General features: G+C 36.5%; 1 protein-coding gene across 2 annotated transcripts in view; it reads right to left on the bottom strand.

Moving 5' to 3' along the window:
* Positions 1 to 748: 748 nt before the first annotated feature.
* The window catches only part of Mondo (MLX interacting protein mondo), a 120,836-nt gene continuing 97,789 nt past the window's right edge, over positions 749 to 23,795 (bottom strand). Inside the window, exons 13-17 of one of the 2 annotated variants that reach the window (XR_011951278.1) lie at positions 14,251 to 14,378; positions 14,071 to 14,194; positions 9,689 to 9,818; positions 7,639 to 8,780; positions 749 to 7,309 (exon numbers count right to left, since the gene is read on the bottom strand). Coding sequence is in view for 1 of the 2 variants with exons in the window: in XM_072535426.1 (XP_072391527.1) it covers positions 8,665 to 8,780; positions 9,689 to 9,818; positions 14,071 to 14,194; positions 14,251 to 14,378 (498 nt within the window). In the remaining variant the exon portion in view is untranslated. Of the gene's footprint in view, positions 8,781 to 9,688; positions 9,819 to 14,070; positions 14,195 to 14,250; positions 14,379 to 23,795 lie in introns of both variants that reach the window. The other variant, XM_072535426.1, reaches the window with a different exon arrangement.

A 23,795-nucleotide genomic window follows, 5' to 3' on the forward strand; every position in this document is an offset into this window, starting at 1 on the left:
TATGCCACCAGCACTGCTGCATTAAAGGTATTCTTACCATTTGCGACTTCGTACTTGTGAGAAACGGACTTTTCTGCAGTTGTAGTAAATAAAAACAAGTACAAATCAAACATAAACTTGGAAAAAGAAATGGGAGTGGCAATTTCCAAACTGGAGCCCCGGTTTCATAAGCTGTGATCAAAAAAGCAAGCACATCGCTCATATTAACCAGACAATTACATAAAGAAATATCCCTTTTAATTTCCGTGCCTATGTTTTGATTTCGTTATTAATTTCTAATAAAAAATATAGATGTTCAAATAGTGTTTTTTTTATAACTATAACCTGTTACTAGGCTAGTACTAAAATTGGTAAGTATTATTGGGAGTTGGGTTGAGGGCGCCTTGCAAAAAAATAGCAAAGTCCTAAGGGCGTCACAGTACGAATAAGTTTGGAAAGCCCTGGATTAAATGATTTCAAATTTACTAAATTATTAATCTCTAAAAATTTAAATTACGGGTATGTCGTAGCTTATCACAAATTTCTCAATCCGAGTCTGTGTTTCCGTTTAAAATATGGCGATCGCGTACTGACACACTTCAAAGGCGGCATCTGAGAATGGCCATTCTGACTGTTATTTCTTCTGTGCCTTTAGTAATTATTTTATATGGAAAACATCCCTTTAGAAATGCTTTTTTTTTAAATAATACCTACTTCTTCTATTCAGCTCTTCATTTGTTATCTTACAGAAATATTAAATTCAACATAGTATAATAAAAAACCTCTTATTCGATACTTTAATATTTTTTCTGTTGTATTCATTTTTATAATTACAAAGTCTATAAAATTTTAGGAAAACCTGTACATTGTTACACACACCGAACACATTTAAATCTTAAATATAAAGTTGTACTAGAAAACAAGATCAAGGCCAAAATGAACGTTAAAATAAAATTTACTTAACACAATTTACTCATATTAGTTTGGGACAATTGTTTTATTTAAAAAAGAAATTAATTGAAACAGCATAAGAAATTTATTTATATTTAATAAGATCAGTGTATAAAACAATATTTTTTAAATTATTAACAAAATACTGGTGACACTGCTGCAATACTGCATACTTGTAGTATGGATAGTAGTTTTTCCATTCATGATTAAACTGGGTTAAGTATTCAAGTTCCTCATCTCTCTGTTAGTGTAGGTTGTTTAATGCTGCCGAAGAATTTAATGACAGATCGTCTAATATAATTCCAAGATGTAATTTCACCGTCATTTAAAAATACGTTAAAAGTTAATTTAATAAAAGGTGAAGACTGGAATGTTAAGATGATTCCAGGCACAGATAAAATTACGACAATGAGGTAGCTTCTCATATCACCTAGTCAAAATTGATCAATTACAATCAATCAAATTAATATAATTTCACATTAGCTTAATTTTTAAACGGATATTTTAAAATTAAATTAAATCAAACATATTACAATACGCTGAAGAAGGTTTTTGATTTATAACAATAAATTTCATACACTAGGATTATATTGCTTAAGAAAAGAAACAAACGTGTTGTGTTTATTTTAGACACGGGTTATAAATTGGGATCGATCTCGATTTGGGCCGTAGTCTTCTCATATTTATATTTTATTAATACTTTGGTCATCTCTGTGGGAAATTGCGTTAAGGGTATTAAACTGCGTTTATTTTGAGCTAATAATCAAATATTTTTTCTCTACACTACTAAAATCGATTCCGTATTATTTTTCTATCGTCGGTATAGAACAACAAAGGACACATCTTCATAACAAGAAGAAATAAGGACCTAATTTGAGCTTTCAAAGGGATAGAAGCACCAAGAGAAAGAAAGATATAGAATCTGTACGGTCGAAGAATGTATGAGACCAGGGAAGGAGAAGCCAAGATTTATAAAATAGCTACATATAGCAGAGTTGCCGAAGAATTGCTGCTCTGCGGGTTCCTGGAAGTAGTAGAATAGGAAAACCAAAGATCTGGGAGAAGACACTTAGACAGGGCATGTCTGTAAAGAGTATTAATATTGATATGACTTACGATAGAAACTTATGGAGAAATGTAATTAGGGAAACCGACCTCGCATAGGGATAAAGGTAAAGAGAATAATAAATAAATCAGAATTTTATATTTGGCGCAGAAATTAACAGAAGAATAGACAAACAAAGCCTATTTTGATATTAAAAAAAAAATGTTTTTACAAGCGTAGTCATCAAACGATTAATATGCAAAACTCGGATTAAACCTGTTCTCACCTACGCATCAGAAACATGAACGATGATAAAAAGCAATGAAGTACGTCTTCGAGACATTAAAGGCCAGATTTTGACTACCATTGAAGATAAATTACGAAGATGGAAGGAATATATGCAAGAATTATTCGAAGATGCAGCACGTAGTCCGACTGAAATAAACAATCCCTACGGCCAAGAAATAAGAAACGAAGAAGTAACTATGGCCATTAAGCTGATTAAAGATGGGAAATCACCAGGATCTGATAAGGTGCATGGTGAAATTTTAAAGCTATTAGAGGCACACCAAATCACAGCTCTTACGAAGCTATTCAATAACATCTACGAGACTGGTTAGTTACCAAAAGACTGGCTACTATCAATATTCATTCCACTTCCTAAAAAAAACCAACGCTAGAAAATGTGAAGAACATAGATTAATTAGTTTGATGAGCCATGTACTTAAAGTACTCCTTACTATCATTTATTGACGCATATACACCAAATTAGAAGACCACCTGAGTGAAAATCAATTTGGATTCAGAGCAGGACTCGGAACGAGGGAAGCACTTTTTAGTTTGCAAGTTGTAATACAGAGCCTGCTTGTCCATCTCCATAGACTTCTACCTCTAGTCTTTTCTATTATATCGTGTCGTATTTGTTCAATCCATCTTGTTGGAGATCTTCCTCGTGGTCATCAGCCTTTTATCTTCCCCACTCATATTATCTATATCTGACCTCATCACACGTCCCAAATATATTAATTGTTACAGTTGGATGTTGCCGGATAGGCTCTTACTGAGCTTTAGTTCTTTTAGAATAGAATTATTTGTTCTGTGGTTGGTAGATGGAATTCGCAACATTCTCATCCATCAGAACATTGTCATTCTTTGTTGTAAGTTCTATTATACATTATTCTGCTTCTGGATATCCCCACGGGCGATTATCCTACAGCATACAGTCGAATTAGTTCTTTATGGAGCAAAAATTTGTATTAAAAGTTGTATGACAAAAAGAACTTAACTTATTTTCATTTATTATTACACGTGTCCGTAACCTTTTTGAGTGTAAATGAAATCAATAAATTTTTAATAATTTTTTGGGTAAATCCAAAATTTTTTAAAAAATTACAGTATCTAATGTTATGTTCTACATATTGATGGATTTCTGTAAACCACAAGAATCATGAAAAATTCTGAATTCGCATTTGACAGAAAACAAAAAAAAAACAAGTATTTTCTATTATATTAAAAAATAAAGTTCTATATTACATAAAACAATACATCTTAAACTATTTAAAAAAGTGCATTAATCATATATAAAAACAATTGCCCCGAAAATTACATATAACTATATTTTTACTAAAATCAAAATAAGTGGTTATATGGCGGTTTTAAGTTTAAAAAAGTAAAAAACGAGTCTTATTTGAAAAAAAAAAAGAGTAGACAGATTAAAAGAGTCCTGTTCACCTACAAGATAATATTATGAAACTAAAAATATGTTGAGGGTTAAGGGAGGTAACTAAAAAAACTCTTTAATAGATTTATTTTTGTTCAATAAATGTTGGTTAATTTAATATAAACATAATCCAAACATTAAAAACTTTTATGACATTAATTCAAATTACCTTTGATAAAATTGAAACAAGATAATGTCAATATCCTGCAACTTAAAGGGCGTGTACTTTTGGCAATGCGCATAAAATAATGAGAAATAACAGAATAAATAAAGGCCTTATAAAGAACTAACTGGTAAATATTTATTTTATAATTAGCTATGATAAACAGTATTGTGAGAATTAATAGAGAAAAAAATTAAATTTTGACAAAACTATAAAGATAAACTTACATCATTTAGCAGGAAATATGTCCCTCTTTGAATCCAAACCTGAATGACCGCTTCTATCATTTTTATTATTGTAATACAGTAGATTTTGCGCAGTCTAGCTTTGCAAATGGCCAATTTTCAATGGGATCGAGTTCTGGCGAATTGCCGGGCCAATCTAAAATATTAATCTTCTAATTTTTGAAAAATATTATTATTTGTTTTGACTTGTGACAGAAAGCAGAGTCAGAAAGTGAGTTTCATCTGTAAATAAGACTTTTCTCCAGTCATCTACAGTCCAATTAGAGTATGTTTTGGCCCACAGCCTTTGTTTCTTCATTCTTTTAGTTATAAGCTGTTTTTCTGTGGACGCATTGCTCTTCTACCATTCTCCAAGTCTTTTCCGAATAGCTGAGTCATGAATCACTACACTTGATGCTGCTAGATCTTGTTGGAGCTCTTGGCTTGTTTTTCTTGTGTACAATTTGATCTTTCGCAGTAAAAATCTTTCATCTGCTGGTGCTGTTTTTCTCTTTCTTCTGCATTTTCCTAACCTTTTCACATCCATTGATCCCGTTTCTCGTTTACGCTTCAAAATCTTGTTTACTAACCCCTGACTCACTCCTTCACGCTTCCTAGGGGTAATATCCATGATGGAATTAAACGAAAACAACATAAAATAGTACAAAACAACACAACATTGGTGGGAAATGTCCAAAAAGACCCTCATATAAAAGGCAGAGAAAAGTACGGTTATGTTTTCAATGCTTAGTTAGTTATAAATGTGTGGAAAGTGTTGCCAACTGTGAATATTGAAAAAGTCACAATGATTCTGTATCATCATATCGCTTTAAGGTATCGATTTAAATGGTCCAATGTGCTGAATTGTATAATAGTAAATTCTCCCCATTTTTAAAATACTGTTATGACAGATATAAACCTTAGATTTAAATATGAAGTTATGGTATAAATATAGAGTTCTCACAAGTAATGATAATTTAGATAGATTGTTATGTCTTCAGTATTCATCTTGTTGGAGCTCTTGGCTTGTTTTTCTTGTGTACAATTTGATCTTTCGCAGTAAAAATCTTTCATCTGCTGGTGCTGTTTTTCTCTTTCTTCTGCATTTTGCTAACCTTTTCACATCCATTGATCCTGTTTCTCGTTTACGGTTCAAAATCTTGCTTACTAACCCCTGACCCACTCCTTCACGCTTCCTAGGGGTAATATCCATGATGCATTTTAACGAAAACAACATAAAATAGTACAAAACAACACAACATTGGTGGGGAATGTGCAAAAAGACCCTCATATAAAAGGCAGAGAAAAGTACGGTTATGTTTTCAATGCTTAGTCAGTTATAAATGTGTGGAAAGTGTTGCCAACTGTGAATATTGAAAAAGTCACAATGATTCTGTATCATCATATCGCTGGTCCAATGTGCTGAATTGTATAATAGTAAATTCTCCCCATTTTTAAAATACTGTTATGACAGATACAAACCTTAGATTTAAATATGAAGTTATGGTATAAATATAGAGTTCTCATAAGTAATGATAATTTAGATAGATTGTTATGTCTTCAGTATTGTATTCTATTTCTAGCTCAAAAAACTTCCGCCAGTGGTACGGAATCGGTATCAGGATACTATTTATGTCAAAGTCATTTGCGGACAAGGTAACAATTATGCGACTGCTTGCTAATGTTCTTGGAGGACAAGTCACTTGAAGAAGAAGAAGAAGAAGAAGAAGAGGACCATAATAAAACCATTTACGTGATAATTTAATTAATTTCGCTGCTTCGAACTGGCATTGTCAACAAGAAGACGCAAATTTCCATAAAAATACATGGTCTCGTTCTCCCTTCAACGTTCGCTTTGCTCTTTCCACATTCACCGTGAGACGTAAACATATATCTAAGATATAATCTTTTTTTACTCTATTATCATATATTTTTTCTATCTCGAAATGGCTACATATACCTTTCAATGTAGACTTATGACGAATACTTTCTAGACCAAACTATTAAGACGAGAAAAACAGCTTACCTCGATCATAGCATGCGCCACACTGAGAACGAAAAGCTACAGCTAATCTTGAAGGAAAAGACAGATGGAAGACGAAGTATATATAATCTTTTTATGTAGACATGACTCTGTCTGCGTTTCAATGCGATAAGTTGCATTTGTGCATAATGCGTCGTCTGCATAGCAGATTATTTTATTTTATTTAAAAATCCTTTTTAAAAGGTACATTTTTTTGTGATACATGGTATACAGCCAGTTTCAGGAACTTAGATTCCTTGTGGATTTTGGGTATCCTTTTAGTCCTTACTTTTTTTATTATTTCATCAATGAACAGGTTGAATAATAAAGGACTCAGGGAATCTCCCTGTCTCATCCCATTGCCAGCTTCAATTGGGCCAGTTAGTTCTTTAACTTTTGCTTTTATTGTGTTATTTAGGTAGATATTTTCGATTGTATTGATTATTCCTAGAGGTATCTCTTGAGTACAATAAGTGGATAACGTCCTTTAATTTGACCCTGTCAAATGCCTTCTTGAGGTCCAAGAAACATAGATATACCGGTTTGTTGTATTGTAATGATTTCTTTTGCACTTGCCTCATTCTAAATATAGCATCGGTGCATGTAAAACCTTGTTGTTCTTGTGCTAGTAATATAATTTCATTCAGTTTATTTGTTATCACTTTGATTTTTAATTTTAGTGTTGTGTTTAATAAATTAATTACTCTATAATTTTCCTTGTCCGATTTGTTTCCTTTTAGAAGGGAACTATTAGGATGTTTAATCTCCATTCTTGTGGAATTATGTCTTATTTTAATATTTTTTGGATTAGTTTTAATATGTAGTTATTTGGTCAGATCTGATTATGATATTTTATGGATAGCTCACTCGAGTATCAGGATCTCTTCATTTTTATTGCTTCGCCAGATGTTCAATCTTTTTTAGTTTTTGTTGTTTTTCTCCTAATATTTCCGGAGTTCGGCAGCTATATGGACTCTAAAACTTGTACAAATATACTTCTTCGGTTTTTAATATTATCTTATTATTGTGCGCCTTTTGATTGATCGGTATTGTAATAGCTACTACTTTAGCTTCTTTACTTTTTGTTCTATTCTCTCAATGTACAAATATACTTATAGAAATATTTTATTTGACCAGCTCAGAAATTGGTTTCAAAACACAAATATTCGACAAGTAAACTAATTATTTTCTTTTTTGTGACAACCTTTTTGCCAAATAAACTTCTATAGTCATCACCATCTTTGGCTCTACAACCCTGTGTGGGTCTTGGCCTGTTCAAGAATTAGTCTCCATTCCCCCTTATCTTTCGCCCTGGCTCTCCAATTTCTGACCCCTAGATTCCTCAAGTCATCTTCGACTTGAGTTTTAAATCTAGATCTTGGCCTGCCTCTCTTCCTGGTTCCTACTGGCTCTTGATATAATATCTGTCTTTGGGAGTCTCCGGTGTCTATTCTTTTAAGGTGTCCTAGCCACCTTAATCTATTAATTTTAATAGACCGGACGATGTTGCATTATTCGTAGCATTGATACAACTCAAAATTGTAGCGCCTGTGGCATATCCCGCTTTCTTGTACTCCTCCGTATATGTGCCTAAGTGTTCTTCTTTCAAAGCGGCCTAACAGTTCTTCGTAGCTTTTTACCATAGTCCATGTCTCTGACGCATATGTCAGGACATGTTTAATAAGAGTTTCATATATTAGTATCTTGGGTTTTCTGCTAATTATGTGCGATGTTAAGAGCTGCTTTAGTCCAAAGTAAGCTCTGTTCGCCAGGTATATTCTTCTCTTAATTTCTACGCTTACTAGGTTGCTGTTATTTAGTTGTGTTCCAAGATATATAAACTCCGCGACCCTTTCGAATGTGTGTGCTTCTGTCACCAGATCTTGTGGTGCCGCTATTTGTGTGCTGTTTGAAGACTGTATCAAGTCTCTTTTTGTCTGTGTTACTATGTCTGTTTCTAGTTTCTGGTTTACTAGTTTCAAAACACAAATATTCGACAAATAAACAAATTATTTTCTTTTTTGTGACAACCTTTTTGCCAAATAAAATTCTATAGTAGTTTAACTTTATTTGCCTTATAACAATAATTCGAACGACTTTTGGAAGTTTTTTTGATGACTTGAAAATAATTTAAACTTAAGAATTCCTATCACAAAAATAATGATAGCATGCGATTGGACTTCAATAATATCATATACTCCAACTAATCACCATGGGAAAATGATCTTTTTAGTAATACTACTGTTTATTTTTTAGTAATGGTAATTAAGATCTGAAATCTAGCAAATATAAATACAATTATGTTATCCAAACCATATAAAAACATAAAATTCCATAATTGAAATTATTCTTTATACATAATTTTAAATAAATCCATTAAAGAGCCAAGGTCCATTAGTATAATAGTGTATTGTTTCATAACCATGTATGCATTTTTTTTAAATACAGCAAATATTTTTAAAGATGAAAAAGACCTTTCAATTTGCCTTTAGTGTAAACAAGCACGTTTTTATGAGCAAAATGTATCCGTTGTTAAGTAGCTTTAACACAATTAAAAAATTATTTGTTCTGATTTTTATTTTCGAGCGCTATGTGCCTTGCCTCTTCTGGTAACTTATCAGGATCGGAAAGAATGTCCGTCTTTGTGCATAGATACCTTAGTGAATTTAAAACCACTGAAACAAAAAAAATAATATTGAACAATTACATATAATATTGAATATATCGTGATGGCCCAAGACTATGAAGACCTCGAATATATGACCCGTAAACTTATCGAAGAATACGAACTGTGGGGGCTAGAAGTAAATATCAAGAAAAATGAATACATGTGTATTGGGGGAATTCAATAAAATCGAATATTGGAAAAAATACAACGAGAAATAAATCACTCCCAAAAATACAATTATTTAGGCATGTAAATAATCAACGATGGTAAATTAGACGAAGAAATTAAACATAAAACCAGGAAAGACAAGTCATTAATCTATTAAACAGTGTACTGTGGGACAAAACAATCTCCAAAGAAAACAAACACAAAATATATAACAGCATTATAAAAAGCATTGTTACATATGGAAGTGAGGTATGGCCAATGAAACGAAAAAACTTAAAAACATTAGAAGCAACAGAAATGGACTTCTGGACAAGAGCGACTGGAAAATCAAGATTAGACAGAGTTATAAACGAAAAAACACGAGAAATTATGGGTGTTAAGGACGATATCACAAAGGACATCAGAATAAATCAACTAAGATGGTATGGACAAGTCCAAAGAATAGGTGAACACAAAATACCAAAGAAAGTATTGAACTGGACACCACATGGAAGAAGAAATCAAGGTAGACCGAGATAAATCGAGACTGGAAATCAGAAGACGGCGTAGAACGTTATAAACTGATTGATTGATTGACAACAATATTTGTGAAATGTTTGAGAAACATCAGTAAATATTTCTCATGTCTGTCGACTTGTCTCCATAATTTGTAATTTCTAATTTAACACATAAAGAGATTGTTAATGTAACCAAATATTAAAAATGCGTTTGGTTATTTTTTAGTAGCAAAATGATAAAAAATATTACCTGGTCTGAGATCTGTAAGGGTACAATGTTGTTCTATCCATAACATTGTAGATCGATATAAATCATCTAGACTAGAACTCGCAACTAAATTATTAAAGGAATTTAATAATGGTTTAAAAATAAGGCTAAACTGTAAAACTTGTTAAGGAATATATCAGTAAATATTGAACACATAATTTAATAAAATCAAACAAAAAATTTACATACTGTGTAAAGGCCTTCAGCCGTTATCCGGTACATTGATATTTAAAATTTATATAATTTACTGGCAGAACACTCCAATACGAACCAACTTTATTATTTGAAGATATAGTAGTAAGCAGGTATTGTAAATTCGGATATTATATGGATTCATTCATTCATTCATACTGCATGATCAGTTGTATACACATAGACCATCATCATCAGTGGCGTTACAGCTCTTTATGAGCCAATGCCTTCTTCAGAACAATCATCCATTCGCCCCTGTGTCTGGCAACTCTTCTCCATGCTCTAATTCCGATAGACTTCAAATCATTTTCTAGGTTGTCTTGGTACCTAAGTCTCGGTCTTCCTCTTCTTCGTTGTCCGATCGGCCCACTTCGGTCAAAAACTTTTCTGACTATGTCATCTTCCTCTCGTCTGATTACATGGCCTATCCATCTGAGGCGTGCTACCTTAATGAATTTTACAACGTCAGGTTCTCCAAATCTTCTATACAAGTCAAAATTGTAACACCTGCGCCACAAACCTTGTTCTTTTATGCCTCCATATATTCGTCTTAGTATTTTTCGCTCAAAACGTTTGAGCAATTCTTGGTCATTCTATGTTAGTGTCCAAGTTTCTGAACCATATGTTAGCACTGGTCTTATTTTTGAAGCATTTCGGTCGTTAAGAGCATCTGCACACAGAATGGAACTAAATATAAATGTTCAAAAGACCAAATATATGTGTTGCACTAGGTCAAGCAACCTGACACCTACACGAATAATAATTGATGACCTAGAGCTGGAAGGTGTTGACACCTTCATATACTTAGGGTCGCTGCTAACCAAAGATAACAACGTCAGTGAAGAAATCAAAAGAAGAATAGTGCTCGCCAATAAGTGTTACTATGGCTTAAGAAGACAGATGGCCTCAAAAATACCTAGAAAAATTAAACTGACTGCATACACATAGATAGGTTCTTGGCAATTGACTAGTAGCTATACGATATAATAGACAACATTAGACTAACATTAGGTAGTGTTTAGATTAAACATATTGTAAAGATGATAAAGTATCTTTTTGTTCTGGTTAATACTCACGATAGCCCAGTATGAGAATTACATTATTCTAAAGGAGAGAAATTTAAAGAAGAAGAAATTTAGAAGCATAAAATTTAACACAATCATTGTTAAATTGATTGTTTAGTCTTTCAGGCCGAGATCTTTGCGATCCTGATATGTGCTCATAAGATAATAGATATGGTTTGCTCAGACAGGACCATCTCAATCTGCTCTGACAGTCAAGCACCGCTAAGGGCTTTGGAAGCGCTAAAAGTCAGCTCTAAGGTGGTTCTTGAGTGCAAGAGAGCACTTGCTGATGTTGCGAGGACAATAGGATCGACTTTATATCAACCTGGTATAAGGGAACGAACAAGATGACGTCCTGGCACGACAGGCCTCATTTACTCTGCCGGTGGGACCTGAACCTGTGATTGGAGTGTCCTTCAGTACTGGCCGAAGTAGAATACTCAAAGAACTTCTTCTGCGGAGGTTCCAGGTCAGTTGTGGAGGTATGAGACAGGCTAGGCTCCACATAGTGGTCTTACAACCCAATTTCTCCTTCTAGACCGTAGAAGATCTTCTCAGGTGGTCAGTATGGACACTGTAGACTCACGCAACACCTTCATCTGCTTGGATTGGCGGAAGACTAACGGTGCCGTCTTTGTAATGAAGAGGAAACCTCCTCACATGTCCTCTGGAACTGCCCGGCACTGGCCTACCAGAGGTAGCAGATCCTGGGTTCGGTTTTTATGCTACCGAGCCAAATGAGGGAGTTACCCTTAAAGAGACTTATAGCTTTCTGTGAGGCCACAAGGTTACTAAAGGATTAGACGTTCAGAACGGTAGGAATGCTCAGACTGTAGGCCCCGCTGATTATTGTAGATATGGGAGCCCGGAGCAGCCTGGGTCCCAGAATCCTTACGGGTCTATTCCGTATGATAGGGGTGATACAATAGCGCCGTTTTAGGAGGTCTAACTTTCGTAGATTTGTATCTCGACGCGGTAAGTGCCTAACCATTAGGAGTGATCAAGGTACCAATTTTAAGGGAACCAGCAACGAAATCATTAAACTAGCTCAATCTGCTGCTGAGACTCTTTCTATTACCTGGGATTTTAATCCACCCGGTGCCCCTCATTTTAATGGGTTAGCCGAGGCTGGGGTCAAATCATTCAAGAACTATATGTATCGTGTTTTGGGTACACAAATTTTGACTTATGAAGAGTTCTATACTCTTATGACTCAAATCGAGGCAGTTCTTAACTCTCGTCCCTTGTGTGCAGCAAGCTCTGACCCTAATGACTTGCAGACACTGACTCCTGGTCATTTTTTAATTTTTGAACCCTTAGTGGATTCAATTCCCGATCCAGATCTAAGCGCTTTAAAGATTAACCGTCTGAATCGTTGGCAGTTAATCCAAAGGATAAGGGGGGACTTTTGGAAAAGATGGTCTAAAGAGTATATTCATTCTCTTCAAGAGCGATCTAAATGGCATAGTCCAACCCCATCTCTCATTAAAGGTTCTCTAGTCCTCATAAAAAATGAACAACAGCCTCCTCTTCGCTGGCAATTGGCCAGAATCATTGAGTTGCATTACGGCACCGACGGTATTGTACGCGTTGTTAGTCTGAGGACAGCTTCAGATGGCATCCTACAACGTCCGGTGGTCAAGATCTCTCCACTACCTATCTGTTAACAACTATATTTTTCTTCTTTTCTATTATTATTACATTAATAGTTCAGTGTTTGTTTTGTATCCTTATCATTGTAGTTGTTTTTAAAAACATTCTTTTTGGGGCGGAGAATGTTTGGAAAAGTGTCAAGACTCATTTAAATATTTTATTTTTAATATTCAGAATATGAGTCTTGACACTTTTCCAAACAAAGTGTCTGAAGGGCTCATAAATAGGACCTACGCCGATCTACCGTAACCATTACCAAGAACTGCAAAAGGAATAGTTGCTATAGTCTCAGCTTGAGGATAATTTGACAGATTCATTGTCGCAAACATATGACAGAAAAATTCCTACCTCTCAATATTAATAGCCCAGATAAACTTACTACTTCAGACTCATTTCATTGGAAACCGAAGAATAATAGGAGTGTATATGAATTAATTTTCAGTAAAAACTTTTCATTTGTGAATACTAGTCTATAAACGACTATAAACTTTCAAAAATAAACTTTTGTTTTAATTAATGCAGTTTTACTAAAGCGATGCTTACCCTTGAAGCGTCGTCACGGGTAGCGTCATAAAATAGCAGTTTTTAATTTAAACCTGCTAAGAGTAAGTATCTGATGATTAGAAACGAATTGATCGAGAGTAGTTAATCGATGTAAATAACCGCTGTTTTGTGACACTACCCGTGACGGACGCTATCTTGTGGCGCTAGTTCCGTTACCCGTGACGACGCCATCTTGTGGCGCTAAATTCGTGACGCTACCTCAGCATTTTACGGTAGAGAAAAAAGTAATAAAACGCCAGTATAGAAGCTGCGCTTCAAAAAGTAATACGATGCCAGTATAGAAGTTTCGCTTCAAAAGCGAACGAAAAAAGAAAAAAATAGATCTCAGCCAAAAACAATCTTGGTGCACAACAATGTGCTGGAAAAGATAACTTATTAAACCAAAAATCTGTTAGAGAATAGGTATAACTAACAGAAACGTTTACAATTATATACCAAACGGTCGGATAAAAAAAAATTGTTTTACCATTGTGGTCACTCAACTACATAATTGATAAAAAATACTTTCCAGAGAAGAGTACCAGACACACATAAATTACATAGACCACTTTAAATGTACAAAAGTAATCTTCATTTTTGAGTCAAAGCTAGGTAGAGACTGCAAAACTCGGTAAGGCATCCGATAGAGAGCAACGTAGCGATCTTAATAGAGGTGCAACATGACTACCAATATAACGTTATAAATACTCTATTCCTGAGCTCGAACTTTTGTATGAGTTAAAAAAAACCACTACCATACTAAATGTATGCAGCATATAACACAGAACAAAAACCTGACCGTCGCATGATATCCGAACAAAAAAAAATAAAAACTCAGTTTGAGTTCCGAAACTGAATTACATATTATTATTACATATATAAAAACTTTATAAATATGCAAAAAAAGGATACGACCCAAAACTTCCAATTTTCCATAGTACGTATTCGAACATACTCTTCAAACATCTCTTGCATTCGGCTATCCCTCCTTCGAGAAACCGGAGCTCCAGTGGCGGGTAACATCGACTGACAGTTGCTAAAAATATTGAAATACTTTATAAATAGTCGTAGCTTCTAATAAACGAACCTCACCTTATAGCCGCATTAAGGCTTTCAATCTGTTGTCGAAGAGATTCCATTTCTGATTTAAGTTGGTTTCTTTCATCCCTTAACTGCCTAATATATTCAGCACCCTTTTGTAACATAGCTGCCTTACTTAACTGCAAATAAACATAAAGGTGGTTAACTTAAACTTGAATACGATAAAAAAGTTTATACATGTATTTTTTATTATTTAAAATAATTTAAGTAGAAGATTGTGATCATGATTACCAAAAAACTAATATTAAATGTTTGGAACATATGAAAAGTTCTCCAGCTGACTTATGATATGGCACGCATGGTCTATTCCCTATTTAAAATTAAAGGTTTGTGGTATTAAAAGGGAGGAGGTTACACATGACATATGTCTATATCGTTAACAGATAAACCTTTTGGAATAAAAATCGACTTGCGGTACTGAAAGGGAGGTTACACATGACATATGTCTACATCGTTAACAGATTAACCTTTTGGAATAAAAATCGACTTGTTTCAGGATTTTCACACAATCCAAATGAATACTGCCAAATATCAGTGAACACTTTTGAGTGGCCATTCCCTGTATAATAAATTTAATTCGAAAATATTAAAACAGTTATTAATCTGTATATTCCCACCACAAAATCCCACCTGTTATAGTTCCTCTAAATTTAGTCGTTCGGAGCCAACGTTAAACTATATGACCCGTATATTCGTGTACCTATACTGAATGATACACAACAGAGATATATGTCGATGAGCTACCTACGTTCAAAACTGGCGCATTAACAAGTCATTAACAAATGACTTGTTAATGTTTTATGTCAAAAATCATAGACTTCCAGGCAGTCAGTGAAAGGATATGCAAGTTAAGAATATGCACCCATTTCTTCAACCTAACAATGACAAACATTCACTGCCCAACAGAAGAACAAGAACATGTGAATAAAGAAGATATTGTGTTACCATAGAAACGGAGAATATCCTTATCATTAAGTATCTGCATTTGAAGGGGTTAAGAGGTAAGAAAATGTACGAGGATTTACTTATCCCTTTAATCAACGTCAATCAAGAAGTTATAGGTTATAGAAGCTGTAAAAGCCTGGTTTTTAGAGGAAGATAATTTTTTTTTGAAAGGTCTATAAGCCTTGCAGGTTTGTAAATATATATGACAACTCTTCACCTGCAATTGACACTGAAAAGATGTGGGCTGACACGTAAAAAGTGTAAGATGATGGACATTCAAAAAACTTCAACCACATCGGAAATCATGGATAAAGTTTTGGAATAACGGCATATATGAGTAAAAATACATGGAATTGTTAATGCTCCAGGACTACCAAAAGTCACGTGTTTTATACCAGATATTCGAATTACAAAAGCAATAATCCAATATTGACTAATAAAAAAACTGACTGGGAGAGCTTCAAAATAAACCTAGAACACAAAATTAATCTTGCTGTGCCATTGAGAAACACGAGGCAACTTGATGACGAATTAGAAGTCTTTATAAAAAATATCCAACAGGCAGCTTGGGAAAATACTCCCACAATAACTTCTAGAACAAAAGGGAACAACTATCCAAAAGAAATCCGAGAACTCATAGTAGAAAAAAGGAAGTTAAGGAAAAAATGGCAGCAATATAGAGCTCCACGAGACAAAACTAGTCTAAATAATGCTACACAAAAACTAAAAAAGGAGATAAATAATATAAAAAATTCAACAATTAATTATTTTTTAAGCAATTTAACAGCTGACCAAAACACAGATTATTCTTTATGGAAGGCAACAAAAAGAATGAAGAGACCAATTATTCATTCTCCTCCTATCAAGTTGGAAAACGGCAACTGGGCTAGAAGTAACGAACAGAAAGCAGAACGATTTGCAGATCATTTAGAAAGTACGTTCAAACCCAACCACAATGATGGCGAAATACTGAGATGGGAAGAACCATTCCAAACTGAAGAAAGAATAACGTTAACATCACTTAGAGAAGTATCAACAGAGATAAAAGAGAATATAAATCCTAAGAAAGCTCCAGGATATGATCTCATAACAGGCGAATTATTAAAAAATTTACCAAGAAAAGCCATAGTTAAGCTGACACACCTAATAAATGCTGCTTTTAGATTGAGATATGTTCCCAGACTCTGGAAAGTAGCCGAAGTAATTATGATCGCCAAACCAGGTAAATCTCCTAATGAAGTGACATCCTATCGACCAATATCACTCCTTCCGGTGATGTCAAAACTATTTGAAAAACTTCTATTGAAAAGATTAAAACCAATAATAGAAAGAAAAAATCTTATACCAAATCATCAATTTGGTTTCAGAAATCAACATTCCACTATAGATCAAGTTCACAGAATAACGAATATAATAGAAAAAACATTAGAAGAAAATAAAGTCTGCTCTACAATCTTCTTGGATGTAGCACAGGCGTTTGATAAAGTCTGGCATGACGGTTTAAACTATAAACTAAGAACGTTCATGCCTAAACAGTATTCAGAAATCTTGAAATCATACATTGCGAATAGATATTTCAGAGTAAAAGAAGAAGAAGTTTACACCGACTTAAGGGAGATCAAAGCTGGCGTGCCACAAGGGAGTGTCTTAGGTCCGGTCCTGTACCTATTGTATACGTGTGACATTCCAGAGCTAGAACAAAATACTATTGCCACCTTCGCGGATGATACAGCCATACTGGCGATAGGAGACACTAGTGAAGAAGCGACTGATAAGCTGCAACTATCAGTAAATAAAATACATAACTGGACCAGAAAATGGCGAATAAAATTAAATGAGACTAAATCTGCACACGTTAACTTTACAAATAAAAAAATAGAAAATTTGCCAGTTAGAATAAATGATACCCGAATTCCTTATGCAACATCAGCAAAATACTTGGGCATCACCCTAGACGCGAAGCTGCGCTGGAAAGTCCATGTCAAAAAGAAAAGAGGGGAGCTTTATATTAGATATAAGAAATTGTATTGGCTGATTGGAAAAAATTCAACATTATCAATTCATAATAAATTATCCATCTACAAGCAAGTACTGAGGCCAGTATGGGTATATGGGTGCCAACTCTGGGGCTGTACCAAAGCTAGTAATATACATATTATCCAGAGATTTCAAAACAAAGTACTGAGAAACATTGTTGATGCTCCTTGGTATATCCGTAACAGCAACCTCCACCAGGACCTGGGTATGGAAACTGTGATCGAAATAATCAAGAGAACAGCAGCAAGTCACGAGCAGAGGCTGCATAGTCATGTGAATGTCGAGGCAATCCAGCTTCTTGACAACACTGAACTAAAGAGAAGTGTTACGATAAAAATCCTGGCCTAAAAATAACCGTATTATATTATGACTAATGCTGTTCTGTTTTAGAATATACGAGACCTTTCGAATAGCTGGCATAAACTCCAAGTAATAAAAAAAACTGGTTCCATTCGAATCTTCCGGAATTAGGCCTGTCCATTCGAGGCGAAACCAGGTCAATTGAGGTCAAAATCCATGGGATTCTAGAGCAGCTGTTTTCGTATAAATATGGAGGAACTTTTATTTTGAAAACAGTTAATTCGGACGACGCGCTCGCGATAAAATGTTACGTTCGCTTTTTAATAAATTATGTATGTTTAGTGAAAATAAATAAATATCAGTCATTGTGCTTTTTAATGAATTAAGATAAGAACAAGACATTATAAATTAAAGACTTAACAATTAATAAATTCACAACAAATGGTGTCAGAAGTGGGATCGAACATAAATTAGACTTATAATAATAATACAAGGGTGATATAAAATAAATTGTGAAAATGGCTACGATTTATGAGCTGACAGTGACTAATTTAAGAAGACATCTTGAAGACAGAGAATTAGCTTCTACCGGAAAAAAGGCTGAGTTAGTCCAACGACTAAAGAACGCTTTGCTAGAAGAAGGACTAGATCCAGAGACTTATATATTTGAAGATGCTGTCCTCTCGTCGATTTCCAAAGTTTCTGGTGACATCGCATCATTAGAGAACAAAGTTTCCGGTGACATCGCATCATTAGAGAACAAAGTTTCCGGTGATATCGCATCATTAGAGAACAAAGTTTCTGGCGATATTTCGAAAGTTTCCGGCGACATCGCTTCTTTAGAAAGCAAAGTTTCTAACGAGATTTCTTCTCTGGAAAGCAAAGTTTCTGCTAACATCTCTAAAGTCACTTCTGAGATGTCTGCTCTTGACGATAGAGTGTCTTCGTTAAAAAACCAAGTTGCTGCCGATATGTTGGCCTTCGAAGAAAAGATATGGAAAGAGATGGAAAGGAAGATGGAGGAAACAGGGACAGCAGAGAGAGGAAACAATCCAATTAGAGTAGAGATAAAAGAAGACGAGACGAAGTGTAAGTTGGAAACACGGCCGAAATTTGAAGGAAGTGGAAGTTCTGTGCATGTCAAAGTCCCAACTTTCGACGGAAAATCGTCATGGAACAACTACATGAAACAGTTCGAATCAGCTGCAAGAGCGAATGGATGGTCTGAACAAGAAAAGGCTATAAACCTGACTATCGCTCTTCGAGGAGATGCCTTAGATGTGCTTCAGACCATAGCAGTAGAGGAGACCGATGATTTCGAACAACTGAAGAAGAGGTTAAATATGCGATATGGCCACGAACATTTGGAGCATGTATATCAGTCGCAGCTTAAAAATCGTAGACAGAAGAAAGATGAGGCTCTTCAAGAATATGAGGTAGATATTGCCAGATTAGTACGATATGCTTATCCAACAGCTCCCGAAGACATGATGGAAAAATTGGCCGTTCAAACGTTTATTGATGGTCTTCGTGATCATGAAATGCAGAGAACACTACGATTAGCTCGTCACAAGACGCTGGTTGATGTCTTATCCGCCGCCCTCGAATACGAGTCAGCTACGCAGGCCTCTGGCGGGTACAGTAAAGTTAGGACTGTAAAAGAGGAAGGAGATGAAGATAAACTTGACCAGCTCGTTAATATGATGAAAAGCATGACATATAAGAAAACGAAGACCATCAGATGCTGGAATTGTGGCGAAATAGGACACGTACGAAGCTCCTGTAAACACCCTAGGTACGACGCAAATCAAGAAACTCACCATCAGGAAAACTAGAACGGGTCAGCCTTAGGGGGGCAGCTTCGACCCAAAACTTTTCCAAAGACCCTCTCATACTAATAGCTTCTTTGAAATGTCGTGAGGATAGTGTATATGTAGATGGAGAAATAAATGGTAAAAGACATACGTTGTTGGTGGATACCGGAGCGACCAGAACCATTATACGTCCAACAGTTATAAACAGCCGTAAGAAACTGTTACCAACGAGGTTGCGACTTCGGACCGCTACAGGTGAAAATGCCAACATTCATGGAGAAATCCAGGTACAATTGGGAATTGGAGCAGAAAAGTTCGTCCATACTGTTATAGTTGCTGACATCGAAGAGGATGTTATATTAGGAATGGACGTAATGAATATGCATGGATTCCAATTGGATTTTAAGAATAAGGTAATCAAAGTTGGCAACGAGGAGGTATTTCTCCATCCACATAATGACAACACTGTGCAAGCAGCCATTACAGAAGATACAGTCGTGCCTGCGAGAAGCGAAACGATCATAGTAGCGCGGCTACAGGGAATTGTGGACGAAGGGAGACCTGTTATGATGGAGCCTTGGAACCACGACGATGAGGTTGGCCGTGGAATCATAATTGGAAAGGAATTGGTGACTTCGGCTAAAGAAATTCCTGTGAGACTTATCAATGTCAACGACTACCCAGTGACCATAAAGAAAGAGACAAAAGTAGGAACTTGTGTACCTGTGACATCCATAATCCGTCAGGCGACAACATCTGATAATTCCAACGACAAATTCGACCAAATGGTTGCAGTTGCAGGACAGTCTCTAAATCAGATGGAGAAAAGAAAATTAAGGGAATTTCTGCGGCAGTATCGTGATATTTTCGTACCGAAAGGAGGAAAGACGGGAAGAACTACCGTTGTTAAGCATAAAATTGATACTGGTAATGCTAAGCCAATTCGTCAAACAGCTCGACGATTACCACAGGCGAAGAGAGAGGAAGCTGAAACGATTGTTCAGGAAATGAAGAAAGACGGGGTGATAGAACCTTCTACGAGTCCATGGGTCTCTCCGGTGGTCCTGGTTAAGAAGAAAGACGGAACGACGAGGTTCTGTGTGGATTACCGTTTGCTGAACAACGTTACCAAGAAAGATAGTTATCCTCTGCCTCGGATCGATGACACATTGGACACATTGGCTGGAAGTAAATTGTTTTCTACTTTAGATTTGAAGTCTGGATACTGGCAGGTAGAAATGGACCCAGTCGATAAAGAAAAGACAGCCTTCACCACAGGATCTGGATTGTGGCAATTCAACGTTATGCCATTTGGACTTTGTAATGCTCCTGCGACATTTGAGAGGCTTATGGAAAATGTGTTGAGAGGGTTATCTTGGAAAACATGCCTGGTTTATTTAGATGACATAATCGTCTTGGGGGAGACATTCGAAGATCATTTGAGGAATTTAGAAAACGTTTTTAATCGACTTAAAGCTGCCCAATTGATGCTAAACCCCAAGAAGTGCCAGCTATTTCAAGGTAAAGTCAATTATCTGGGTCATATAGTCAGTAAAGAAGGAGTGGCCGTGGATAAAGGAAAAATCGATTCCATTAAGGAATGGCCAAAACCAACTGACAAACATCAAGTGAGAAGTTTTCTTGGACTATGTACTTACTACCGGAGGTTTATTAAGAAGTTTGCAGATATCGCTAAGCCATTAACGCGACTTACGGAGGAAGCAAGAGATTACCGCTGGGATACAGACTGCCAAAATGCCTTTGAGACCTTGAAAAAGCATTTAATAACAGCACCAATTTTAGGGTATCCACTGCCAGAAGGAGAGTTCATCTTAGATACAGATGCAAGTAATGTGGGAATTGGAGGAGTGCTGTCTCAGATTCAAGGAGGACAGGAACGAGTCCTCGGATATTTTAGTAAAGTTCTTTCAAAACCTGAGCGGAATTATTGCGTCACGAGGAGAGAACTTCTAGCAGTAGTTAAATCAGTAGAGCACTTCTATCAATACCTCTATGGCAGAAAGTTTCTAATCCGAACCGACCATGCCGCCCTTAAGTGGTTGATGCAGTTTAAGAATCCAGAGGGTCAGATAGCCAGGTGGATCGAACGACTCCAAGAATACAATTTTAAGATTGAGCACCGAGCCGGAGTTAGCCACAGAAACGCTGATTCTCTTTCCAGAAGGCCATGCCCAGCAGAGTGTCCCCACTGCAACAAAACGGAATCCAAGGAAGCAGCAGTGCTAAGAACGACGATTGTCAACGACGACTGGACGCCTACTAAGATAAGGGAAGAACAAGAGAGAGATCCAGTTATACAGAAAATCCGAAAATGGAAAGAGGAAAACCGTCGACCACCTTGGCAGGAAATATCAAACCTATGCTCAGTAGTTAAGACGTATTGGGCCCAGTGGGACTCATTTATCATCGAAGATGGCTTGCTTAAACGAGTCCTAGAAAATGATGACGGTTCAGAGAAGAGAAGACAGTTGGTGATCCCAAAGAGCAGAATAGCCGAAGTACTTCGTCAGTTACACGACAGTCCATCGGGAGGGCATTTTGGTGTAAGGAAAACCCTTCAGCGAATTCGGGAACGGTTTTATTGGATGAACAGTTCCGACGATGTAAAAGACTGGTGTAAGAAATGTACTATTTGTGCCACGAGTAACGGGCCTTACCGAAAAAGGAGAGCTCCTATGAGACAATATAATGTTGGAAGCCCGTTTGAAAGAATAGCTTTGGACATCGCTGGGCCATTTCCAGAAAGTGAAAATGGAGGCAAGTACATGCTGGTAGTAATGGATTACTTCACTAAGTGGGTTGAGATTTACGCACTTCCAGACCAGAAGGCCGCCACCGTTGCAGATAAGTTGATCCAAGAATATATCAGCCGATTTGGAGTGCCTTTGGAGATCCATAGTGACCAAGGCAGGAACTTCGAAAGCGATCTATTCCAAGGAATATGTGATAGACTAGGCATGAAGAAAACAAGAACTACAGCATATCATCCGCAATCTGATGGTATGGTAGAACGGATGAATAGGACAGTTGGCAAATATTTGACAAAGATGGTGTCCGATCATCAGCGAGACTGGGACCAATACCTTCCGTTCTTCACAATGGCCTACAGATCTGCTGTTAACGAATCAACAGGCCAGACACCAGCGAAAGTCCTATTCGGACGCGAAATGCGACTACCTTGTGATCTAGAGTTTGGGTGTCGACCTGGAGAAGATGTAGCAGGTGAAGATTATGTGATCGAATTACGAAGAAGAATGGACGATGTACATGAGTTGGTCCGTTCCCACCTTCAGATCGCTAGCGACCGAATGAAGAAACGGTACGATACACAAGCCGAAAAGGGTTGCTTTAAGAAGAACGACAAAGTATGGCTGTATAATCCCAAGAAGCGAAAAGGTTGTTCTCCCAAATTGCAGCAGTTTTGGGAAGGTCCATACCTCATTATGGAGAAGATCAACGATGTCATCTACCGAATAAGCAAGATTCCGAAGGGAAAGCCGATGATAGTACACCATAACCGGCTGGCGTCTTTCGAAGGTGACCACGACGTAGATGAAGAAGTGGAAGTAAACCAAGTCCACGATGTGTCTGACCTCACGTTTGAGGAATTCATGGGTGCCTATGGAGGTACCGGTAAAGCGAGACATGGTGTTACCACTGAAGAAAAGCAAGATCTACTAGCGCTCCCCGATGACTACTCGCTGGCCCTCACCATCCCGGCCAGTATCAAAGACGCACCAGGGTTGGCATCCGTCTTTCGAAGGAAGTTTGGTCGAGTTGCAGAACTTCAATGCCAGGTGCCAGCTCCCGGTAAAACCTTGAAACTCCAAGATGCATCACGTTACCTTTTCTACCTGGTAACAAAAGACACTGCCCGTGACCAACCTACCTACCGAGATGTATGGGAAGCCTTACTTCAATTGAGAGAGCACGTACTAGAGTCCGACGTGCAAAAGTTAGCCATGCCAAAGTTGGAGTGCCGCCAATTAGATTGGAGGGTTATCCGAAATATGGTGGAGGAGATCTTCAAAGACACCGAAGTCCAGGTGTTAGTCTGTTGCAATCCGCATAGTTACTGGTGCGGAGAGAAAACCGTCCCTTGTCATTTTTATACAACTGGAAGTTGTAAAAGAGGGTCCAGTTGCCGATACCAGCATACAGTTCCGGTTCCAGTCCCGACAAGGTTCCAGGAGGAACCATCTTTTAAGAGGGGGGCAATGTTACGATAAAAATCCTGGCCTAAAAATAACCGTATTATATTATGACTAATGCTGTTCTGTTTTAGAATATACGAGACCTTTCGAATAGCTGGCATAAACTCCAAGTAATAAAAAAAACTGGTTCCATTCGAATCTTCCGGAATTAGGCCTGTCCATTCGAGGCGAAACCAGGTCAATTGAGGTCAAAATCCATGGGATT

The sequence above is a fragment of the Diabrotica undecimpunctata genome, chromosome 6, assembly GCF_040954645.1.
Source record: "Diabrotica undecimpunctata isolate CICGRU chromosome 6, icDiaUnde3, whole genome shotgun sequence".
Classification (NCBI taxonomy): Eukaryota; Metazoa; Arthropoda; class Insecta; order Coleoptera; family Chrysomelidae; genus Diabrotica; species Diabrotica undecimpunctata.